Genomic DNA, 11,066 nt, shown 5'->3' with positions numbered 1-11,066 from the left:
GGTGCCCGCGACGGCGAAATCGCACCAAAACTACAGCTCGGTGTGGCAGACGAATGGAGCTGTAAAAAATGCTCCCTGCCAGTGCTCCACTGAAACTAAAACACACCCGTGCTGAGAACCACGCGAAGCCAAGTTTCCCTCATAAAACTAACAAACCGCTCCAACAGTAGCAAAGAAGAAAATGACACTCACCTCCATAGGGAAGTAGAAACCAGAGCCCCAAAGGAAAGAATTTACCAACCTCTGTGGTGTAAGGGCTGGAAAGTAATTATCACCTTATGCCCTGCTTTATTTTCTTCCCTCTTCGTGCTGATCTTCCCTCTCCTTTTTTTTTTTTTTTTTTTTAAAGGCAGGAGTTGCAGAAAGAATCAGAGTAGTGTCAAGTAGCCAAGCCTGGCAACAGGAAAGGGGCAGGGGAGGGACCTGGTGCACTCCTTACTGGCTCATATGCTGTCTCCAACATGGCCACGACCCCTAGGGAACAGGCTAGGAGCAATCACATCCAGAGAGCTGCACAGGATATGTCCATTCGTCTCTGGATTGATCTGTGGGACGCTATGGAAAGTACAGAGAATGTTGATGAAAATGAGTAAGAGGATGGAACAACTCATATGAGGAAAGGATGAAGAGGTTGGAGCTCTTCAGCTTAGAGAAGAGATGGCTTTGGAGAGATAAGATGGGATGGGTAAATGTGAATTGTTTGGTGGCCCTTCAAAAAGTACAAAGAGTAAGGGACACTTCATAGAGTTACCTAGTAATACACTTACTACGGGTAGGAGAAAATGTTTTTCATTCAACCCATAGTTAAGCTCTGGAACTCATTGCCATAGGATGTGGTAAAAGCAGTTAGCCTAGTTAGGTTTAAATAAGGTTTGGAAAATTCCTAGAGGAAAAATTTATAACCTGTTAAGGTAGACTTCAGGAAAACAACATGGAATCTTGCTACTTGTTGGGATCCTGTCATCAACATTTGAGCTGGATTGGCTACTGTTAGGAACAGTATTGAGCTAGCAGGATCTTTGATCTTAGAATAGAAGTTCTTTAATACATGAATGCCCTTTCTCTGCAGTAGCCCGTAGAAAATCATCCCATGGTCCAGAAGGCTGAAATGCTTTCGGACATCATACATGCAACAGGCATTAGTCTCCAGAATGGAATCAAAGGGAAGAGAAAGAAAGCTGATGACAGTGGAGTGGGGGGGGGGGGGGGGGTAAAAGATGGGGGTAGTTGAGTTTGGGGAAGCAAGCCAAGCACACAGACCAGGACTTATGATGGAGAAATTCTGTATCTTTGAATAACAACTGTTCTTGTTTGTCTTGCATTTTTAATGTACCCAGAGAGAATGTGTCACTTCTGTGTGCAGAATTCCCCATGACTAGGACACCAATGACCCTATTAAATTATGTTTAATAGCCTACTTCGCAGCTGTAGAAAACAATTTATATTATATTTTTATTGTTAGATGTTGCTCTACAGAGTTATTTCCTTTATATGTAGGTGATTTCTGAACTGAATTAGACAGTATCATTCACACATGGAGAAAGGATGGATCTGGAGAGAAGAAAAATCTAAAGCTTTGTACAATGAGGTTATTGAAGAACCTTACTTCAGGCTTGCTGGAATGCAGTGAAGCTTCTGCAAACGAAAAGTTGAAATATACTTTATTTTCCATTTCATTTCAGACCAAAGATTTGGAAAGCTTCTCTTCTATATAATCCACCACAAGTTTCAGCCGACAATTCTGAAGAGCTTTCAGTAACTCAGACAGCTTGGCATCCTTCCCCCGAGACTTCTGCCATGCCTTCAGTCCCTGCATGAGCTGCTCCTGCAGGTTATTAGGATGTGCAGCCATGATGGCATCTAGCTTGGCTTCTGAAACTCCAAGTGTACGCAGCAACATTTTCCAGTGTCTTCCAACATTTTCACATATAACAAGAAATGCTATCCTTAACTGTTCTATAAAGAAAAAAAACAAACAAAAGCAATTAGCTGAAACAATCTATATATGCACTTTCATACATTTTTAAAGTTCATGTTATTTTTGCCCAAACAGTAGTAACATTAAGTAGCTTCTCTGTTCAAACAGCTATTGCTAGTATTGAGTTAAGCACAATGCATACTAGTCTACAGTGTGTAAGCTGGTTAGAAAAAGCACCTCTTGAGTGGCAGTCAGCTATGCTTCTCTTTGACAAATCTAATGTGGCATAACCAGTTTGTAAGGACCCGTGTTAGCTCCCCTCTTGGATAACTATAGTGATCCAGACTGCTCATCCAGTAAAGCTGAAAGGTAAAGAGATTGCTAATGGAGACACTGACCTCCAGAATGCTTCAGCTGATGGAGATACAAGGTCAATGTAGAATCTAAGATAAACTGTTTCTTAGACTGACTACATGGAAATCCAATATATACCACTGACAGGGTGGGAGGGAAACCTCTTTCTAGTTGTAGTAGTAGTTAGAGATCCAAAGCCAGATTCACTATATAAGAGAAAGGAAGGTGTTAAGTCTTTCTTGCAGCACAGTTTGTCCTTAAGCAAACCTTCTGGAGGGAGGCCGAGTTAGTAACAGGAAGAAAGTTATAAGAAAAGCAGGATGCCTGATTAACGGCTGCAGAACAGACATGAAATAGGATTAAACAGCATTCAGAAAGCAGAGACTTCTTTAAACTGCAGGCCTCCCTCCTCTTGGCAAAAGTTATGAGTCTTGAGCACAAAGCCAGCTTGTACAGAAATGGCAGCATTTTCCCCCCTAAAGCAGTGCTATGTTATATAGAGAGAGTAACAATGAACTGGAAGCCAGGAAAATGCCCAGTATGTGTAACCAGTTTTTCCACCTTATCAGGTCCCTCTTCAGAAGCAGCTGGTTGGTAGTTGGTGGTCAGGGACATATTAAAATAGAGGAGGAGCAAGAGGGAAGCTGATGATCACCCATCAGTTCTTTCAGGTCACAGCTAATTCATTTTCAGCCACATTTGTTCTACTAGTTTAAAGGTTCCCATTGCACACTCCCAAATGCTTCATAATAATATTCATCTTGAGCTTCCACGGTTAATTCCCAAATATCTGTAGTAGCAGGATCTTATAAGCAAATTCCATGTGCTGTTCTGCAAAGGGAACAGTGTCACAAAGAACAGACCTCTTTCCTGGGCCTCCTCTGGCTCCTCAGCCACATTGCCTGGTCCATTTTCCACAAACTGTTCCAGCTGTTCCACCAGGTCACCTCTCTTAAGGTTCTTCAGCAAGTTGAGCAGAAAATCAACATTGTCATTTGAGATCTCTTGTTGCTCCATGAGGATGCCAAACAGGTCTATCCCACTCTTCACATTTTCCAGCTTTCTTTTGCTGATATTTTCACGGCAAAGAAACTTCAGGTGATCAAGATCATCCTTGGACAAATTGGTGGAAATACTATGCAGTAAAACTAGAAACTCCGTCATGGCCACAGGCCTTGTCAATAAGAATAGGAAAGTTAAAAATAAATTTTATAGACCAAATAAAATGTCCTGTTTTTTTTTGTCTTATAAAGGTAATTTCTTTCAGAAAGCTGGATGAGGAGGTGGTGTTGCTACCTGAAAATAAAAACAATAGACTATCATTTTGTCTGTACTTTTTTTTTTTAATCTCACAGTTTAGTAATTTAACATTATCAAAAATAACAACAATTGTGGTTTTTCCCCAATTAAGAGCTGGAGTTCAGTTTTTGACTATATGTAAGCAGGAGACTCTGCTTTTCTCCAACTTCATAAGGGTAAGCACATTTACGCAGCATTTCACTTTACCACCCAGAGGGGCTGCTGCAATAAAGTGTGATCAGGCTTTGTGTGCTAAAGGTATGCTACATCTACACAACAAAGAACAGCACATGGAAATAAGATATATTCACTATACAAACAGTCAAGCACACTGAAGACTGAATGCCTGAGGACAATGCTGAGGCCTCAGTGCCAAGTCTGAGGAGGCAGAGAGGACATACAACTTTGGCCTAGCTTTGAAAAAGAGGTCAGATCACTTCTGTATCACATGCCCCTGGTCCTCCCCTACCCCTTTGACATCTAAAACATAAATTCAGTGGTGGTCTAGTGCAGGGCTTCTCAACCCAGTCCTCAGCTTCATTGGGTTTTCAGGGTATCCACAGTGACCATGCAGGAGATGGGTATGCACTTCCTCCTTGGTATACAAATCTCTTTCATACATAGTCTTTGTGGATATCCTGAACACCCATTGAGACTTGGTGTGCCCTGAGGAGTGGTTGAGAAGGCCTGGTTTAGTAGACCGTGACCTCCCTTCCCTTGCACCTGGATGATAGGAGGCAGAATATGGGGTGGAGGTCTGTATGAATGTGTTTGGGGATGGAGGTGTCTTTCAGGCCTGTGTGAGATGCCAGCCATTATAATAGGAGAATTGCGCACTAGAAAATTATAAATTAATGGCCTCGTAATAAACCATGCTAGAGAATCTGGTGCGGCAAATACGACAGCCCATTCAAATTGAATGGACTTCTTTGCATTTGCAATATTGGGACTCACTAGCACGGTATAGTAGAAGGTAAGTGTGCAAAATTTTGCAGAAATTTATATTTTTGGGGCACTGATTTCTCAATTTTTTGGCCCAGGTCTTCCCCTTGAGTAACATATTTAGCTCTCATAGGGGGTTGTTTACTAAAGCTTGGCTCAAGTTACCTGCAGCAAGGACCACAAGAATATTTTTCTTGATAATTATTTCTCTCTGGAATTTCCTACTGGCGCTAGTAATATCTAATCTCCTTTTCAATTTGTGCATTGTTTGCGCATCTGAGTCAATCATGTGACCTTCCTTTGTTTTCCTTCCCAGATACTTGTAACTCTTTCCTGTCCCCATTAGTCTTTTGTTTCATGTGTGATATTTAACTTGCTGTATGGGGGGGAGGGGGAAGACAATCTCTACCTTGTAACCAGTTAGGTTTCTCTTTGAAAATTTTGCTGTATATCAAATAAACTGAACCTGAAAAACAAGTATGTGTATTTTATATCATGTATGTCAAAGGGAAAGGGTATGAAAAATGTCAGTTTGCAACCTTTTTGGATTGTTGGTTTAATCAAGTATTACTGCAGTCAAAATTATAAAATTACTTCCAAGACTGTACAAAATATAACTGCCTATTTGTAGTTGGGATTGTGGCACCAGCATTTGATGATGGAGTGTAACCTGCTTGGAGTGGTAGGTATGGCTTTGGCCACCTTGCTGCTCAGACTACATGGACCATGCAGATTTTTTATGTGCTGTCATTTTCTATGTTACAGACGCTAACCACATAGTGCTGCAGCAGTTAGAGGAGATATTCTGCAATACTCTGCGGTTAACAGCCACTGAATATCTAGGGATGACCCGCTGATCGGGGATTAAGCAGGCAGGAGCCTCTCTTGCCTGCTTAAATACCTTTGAAAATCTACCCCAAGGATTCCACATTGTATTTTGTTTCATGCAACATTTTTAACCCATTTGACTCTGTACCATCCTTAATATATAGTACCACTCACCGATTTCAATATAATTTGTACCCTTTGCATCCCATTGGTTGTTGTCCTTCCACCAGATCTGAAGTACCTATTATATCTAGCACTTCAAATACTGTCATTCTAACTCTTCCACCTTTGTTTCTTACTAGTAAAAGAGGCCCATTTCCAACAGAAAGGAAACGGGCGCTAGCAAGGTTCCAGGGCCCCCTCCCCACTCCTCCTCCCCCCCTCTTCATCACCCCCTCCTCCTCCCGTCTCAGGACCCCCCTCTCCAATTTCCGCCACCCAGCGCCTCCTTCCCTCTGTGGCCTCCAAGTGCAAGGAGAACGTGTGCGAGTGTCCCAGCCCTTCGTACGTGGCAGCTGCTGTTTAAAACATTTTACCTCTTGCTCGGCCGGCAACAGTCAAGTCCACCAAGTACAGACGCTGCTTCAGACAGGCTGTGGTTCGCTGTTCCTCTGGTCCCGCCCTTCCGCAAACAGGAAATGAGGGCGGGACCAGAGGAACAGCGAACCACAGCCTGTCTGAAGCGGCGTCTGTACTTGGTGGACTTGACTGTTGCTGGCCGAGCAGGAGGTAAAACGTTTTAAACAGCAGCTGCCATGTACGAAGGGCTGGGGCACTCGCACATGTCCTCCTTGCACGCAGAGGGAGGAGGGTGACGTACGGGGGGGGGGGGGTGGACTGCTGAACTGGGAGGGGATGGAGATACGAACTCGTAGCACCCGTACTTGAGTCGCATCGCGGTTTCCCAGGTCACCGGAAGGCTTCAGACATTACGAACTGGGCTTCAACTTCCTGGCAGTCAGCTTCAGAACGTTGGAGGTGCAAATTATTATAGTAGATGCTTCTGACAGTTGTTATGGGTAATCCTATATAATAATTCTCACCTCCAACGTTCTATGCGTCTGGCTGCCTGTGTCCGTGGCTTTCTTTAGAGTTGGTCTGCTAGGCTCCGAAGCCCTGGCTGACGTCACCATTGCCATTGTGGCCACACCCCGGGGGGGGGGGCTGACCTGGGAGGGGGCGGGGCGCGTGACGTGGACGCGGATCATGGCGCCACCGGGGAAGGCGATGGGAAAGAGCAGGGTGGCTGGCAGCAGCCAGGCCGCGGTGATCAGGAGCCACCCCCTCGGCCCCCACCCCTCCCTGCAGAGCTATCCCAGCGCTGCCCAATATTCCAATTACTGAGGCTAACACGGAGGGAGGGAGGGAATGACCCTGAAACACGGAGGGTCAACTGAGCATGAGACACTAACGGCTGGACATCAAAAACCTCCAACTGTACACCACAGCCACTTTTACGTCACTTTATCGACTGGGACCCCAGCAAGATGAACTTACTCATGACCGCAACAATCGCTCCATAAGATAAGTAGAGAGTTCATTCTAAGTTTAAATCAACAATGTTTCCTTCTCCGTATAAAGAATAAATCGGGAGGGGACGACCCTGGAACTCGGAGGGAGGGAGGGAGGGAGGGGACAACCCTGGAATTCGGAGGGACGACCCTGGAACTCAGACAGAAGGGAGGGGACGACCCTGGAACTCGGAGGGAGGGAGCAAGGGGACGACTCTGGAACTCGGAGGGAGGGAGCAAGGGGACGACTCTGGCACTCAGAGGGAGGGAGCGAGGGGGAGGCCTGGCACACACTCATTCTCACACACACACTCACAGACACACTCGCACATTCACTCTCTCACACACACTCTCCGAGGAAAACCTTGCTAGCGCCCATTTCATTTGTGTCAGAAAGGGGCCTTTTTTACTAGTTTGGAATAATTTCTCTCTGTTCTTTGTTTAAATACTCCTGGCCTACTGCAGCTTTTATCCTAACCTCTTTATCAGGATATTCCAAATTCTGCATTTTGCCAGAATCTCCCACATAACTGTTGGCTTTCCCCAAGGTTCAAGTATAAAAGCTGCTCTATTTCCATTTTAAAAGTTAAGTGCCAACAGCCAGTTTCACCCTAACAAAAGAAGCCCTCTTCCCTGGAGGACTAGCCTAGTGGTTAGTGCAGCAGGCTTTGATCCCCACTGCAGCTCCTTGTGACTCTGGGCAAGGCACTTAATCCTTCATTGCCCCACGTACATAATAAGTATTTAATGTGTAAACCACTTTGATTGTATACCACATTCCATCCCTTTCCATTTCATCCAAGCATTGAAACTCTGGAATGCTGTTGCCTCTTGGATCCTATGCATGGCACAGGGAACACTTCTGAGAATACTACTCTGGAAGTTCTGGATTTCAACTTTCTACCTAAGAGGCCCTTTTTTAAAGAGCAGTAGGGCTACTGCTGGCTGGGCGTGCAGTGAATCAGCCCACTGTCAGGCTTGCCCAGGAGCCTGGCGGTAGTTTTGGGCCTCCTGTGCACCATTCCTGGCACTAAAAAAATACTTTTTTATTTTCTAGCACCAGGGGGTGTGCCCAGCACCGTGTGGTGCCCGATTACTGCTAGTTACCACTGGCAATAAATGGCCAGTGCCACTGCAGGCCACTTTTAACTGCCATTTGGCTTCCAAAATCTCCCTCCAGCACTTTTCTATGTCATTGGTACCCATATATACCAAGACAGATTGCTCTTCTCCAGCTTTATGTAAAATACTATCTAGGTACCATGCGACCACTACTTTGCATTAAGCAATGCAGAGTATTAATCACTGAAAAAGGACCAATGCAATTTTTACAGCTCATGTATATCATAATCTTTGGATAATTATTATGATTGTTAAAGAAATATACCAAAATCTGAAAGAAATTAGAATCACACAAGTAACACAATATGCAAAGATAGACTGGATGTTGCTGATATATGCAAACTAATTTTTAAAAATTATTTCTAGCATGTAGTTTGATACTGTACACCGCCTTAGGTGAATCTCTTCAGAAAGGCAGTTAATAAATCCAAAATAAACATCTATTTAGCAACGCAGGAAACAAATATAAAAGCAAGATGAGTGAAATCATAAGTTGCAAATGAAGTGCATGACCAGGCTCCACCAGAGAAAGAAATGTGCAAGGAAACTGGACAGAGGGAAAGAAAAAACAAACCAAAACACCAGTACAGTACTACTGATTATAGAGGTGTCAGTCCCAAGTGACTACTCAGTGAATCGAGAGTGAGAGAAAGAAAGATGTTCAAGATTCAAGGAATGGAGCCTGAGACCAAGAAAATGTGGCAGAAGGATATCGAAATATTTTCCATTGTTTTGGGTGCCACAGAACCATGCAAGGACTTCTGTGACCATTACCAGTAAATTTGAGTGAGATCAAACTCCACGTACCCTAGCTTAGGATTGAAGTTCATTCCTATTACTACTACTACTACTACTACTATTTAGCATTTCTATAGCGCTACAAGGCATACGCAGCGCTGTACAAACATAGAAGAAAGACAGTCCCTGCTCAAAGAGCTTACAATCTAATAGACAAAAAATAAATAAAGTAAGCAAATCAAATCAAATTAATGTGAACGGGAAGGAAGAGAGGAGGGTAGGTGGAGGCGAGTGGTTACAAGTGGTTACGAGTCAAAAGCAATGTTAAAGAGGTGGGTTTTCAGTCTAGATTTAAAGGTGGCCAAGGATGGGGCAAGACGTAGGGGCTCAGGAAGTTTATTCCAGGCGTAGGGTGCAGCGAGATAGAAGGCGCGAAGTCTGGAGTTGGCAGTAGTGGAGAAGGGAACAGATAAGAAGGATTTATCCATGGAGCGGAGTGCACGGGAAGGGGTGTAGGGAAGGACGAGTGTGGAGAGATACTGGGGAGCAGCAGAGTGAATACATTTATAGGTTAGTAGAAGAAGTTTGAACAGGATGCGAAAACGGATAGGGAGCCAGTGAAGGGTCTTGAGGAGAGGGGTAGTATGAGTAAAGCGACCCTGGCGGAAGATGAGACGGGCAGCAGAGTTTTGAACCGACTGGAGAGGGGAGAGGTGACTAAGTGGGAGGCCAGCAAGAAGCAGATTGCAGTAGTCTAAACGAGAGGTGACAAGGGTGTGGATGAGGGTTTTGGTAGAGTGCTCGGAAAGAAAGGGGCGGATTTTACGGATGTTGTAAAGAAAGAAACGACAGGTCTTGGCGGTCTGCTGGATATGAGCAGAGAAGGAGAGAGAAGAGTCAAAGATGACCCCAAGGTTCATTCCTATCATGGTATGTTCAAAAATAATCTTTAAAATGAAAAGAACAGGGAAGAAAAGGATTACACCAAGAAATAATTAAAGAACTTCCAATTCACATAAAATCTTCTATATATATATATATATATATAAGAAGCGCCAGAGATATCCGGTTTCCCCATGAGTGAAGGAAAACAGCACAGCAGGAAATCCCACGAAACAGTGAAGGACTCAGAGGGGGGAGGGGAGAGAGATGCCCTCACTCTCTCTGTAACAAAAACACAGAACAGCAGGAAACAACACTGAACGACTGGACTAGGGGGAGGGGGAGGGGGAGAGGGCAGGGACACCCCCACCCCCACCCCCACATGCACACTCTGAAGAAAACCTTGCTAGCCCCCGTTTCATTTGCATCAGAAACGGGGTTTTTTTACTAGTCTTTTATATGTGCCAAATGAACCCATTTGGAGACACACCCAAAAAAAGAAAAAAAACAGACTGGAATCAACTACCAACCTGGCCGGTTCCTACCACAGCTTCGCTCTCCCTTGTTTACTGTCTTTCCTCTTCTCTCCTGACGTCTGGAGCCTTTGCCTTACATGCATTCAAATAGAAACCCCTAAACGTTTTCTAGACAGTCTCAATAACAGCTCCTACACCGGGAGCAGTTTCACTCCGAGCATGCGCTGCCTCTGGACAGTGACAGCGGAACCGGAAGTGCTGGACGGGCGTAGAGGCCGTGACGTTTCCATGTAGCTGCGCGTGCGCGGAAGAGCATTATTCTCGTCCCATGTCCCATTCCTGCTTCTCTGGTACTTGCGGGTGCTGAATGCAGGCGGGAGTATGGAGCAATGAGGAGCCGTGGTTCTCTGGCAGCGAGGTAAAAAGAAGTTAGAGAAGGAGCTTCCGTGGTTGAGAAAAGCGCGTACTCGGAAGCAGTGCACCGGTATCCCCCAGGCTCGCAGAGCAGCGTCAGAGTGCTGGTATCGGTGCGGTGGCACATTTGCTCAGCAGCTCTCTGGCAGAAGTGAGCCTATCTAGTCCACTGTAATCAAGGAAGCCAATTAGGACAATTTAAGTTTCCCATTACCAGAGCAGCCGTCATCCCCATTCACTCAAAACAAAGCATGCAAACCTATGAGCTGCTGCATCCACATTGTCGTTTTTTTTAATTGGTCATCTGTAACAAGTCTAAAGCTTTTCCAGTTGGATAGGCAGGTGCCTTAAAAGGTGGAGGACACCAATCTTTTTTTAAACTTATTGGACAGCTTTATTTGAAAGCTTCCTATATGTTGATGTAAATATCTTGAAATAACAATTGAATATCACTAAAACAGCTTTAAAAATTATAGCTGGTAGAAACAGTAATTTTAAACTCTGTTTTGTGCTCATTTTTCTACACTAAAAACTAAATAAATACATTGTATACAATACAGATGGCCAAATTTCAGTGAGGCT

General features: G+C 44.4%; 1 protein-coding gene across 1 annotated transcript; it reads right to left on the bottom strand.

Moving 5' to 3' along the window:
* Positions 1-1,645: 1,645 nt before the first annotated feature.
* FADD (Fas associated via death domain) lies at positions 1,646-10,301 on the bottom strand. The gene is made up of 3 exons (XM_030200740.1): positions 10,125-10,301; positions 3,136-3,568; positions 1,646-1,956 (listed from the first exon to the last, which is right to left on the bottom strand). Exons 2-3 carry the CDS (start codon positions 3,434-3,436, stop codon positions 1,679-1,681), a joined length of 579 nt encoding a protein of 192 aa, XP_030056600.1. The 5' UTR covers positions 3,437-3,568; positions 10,125-10,301; the 3' UTR covers positions 1,646-1,678.
* Positions 10,302-11,066: the final 765 nt, after the last annotated feature.

The sequence above is a fragment of the Microcaecilia unicolor genome, chromosome 4 (genome assembly GCF_901765095.1).
Source record: "Microcaecilia unicolor chromosome 4, aMicUni1.1, whole genome shotgun sequence".
In the NCBI taxonomy this organism is placed as follows: Eukaryota; Metazoa; Chordata; class Amphibia; order Gymnophiona; family Siphonopidae; genus Microcaecilia; species Microcaecilia unicolor.
This window is presented reverse-complemented; position numbering and strand designations above follow the sequence as displayed.

Coding starts and splice junctions, on each gene's coding strand:
- FADD (XM_030200740.1), bottom strand. CDS start 3,436: ATGACGGAGTTTCTAGTTTTACTGCATAGTATTTCCACCAATTTGTCC. Junction 1,957..3,135: donor AGAGGAGGCCCAGGAAAGAG/GTCTGTTCTTTG, acceptor TTTTCTTTATAG/AACAGTTAAGGATAGCATTT.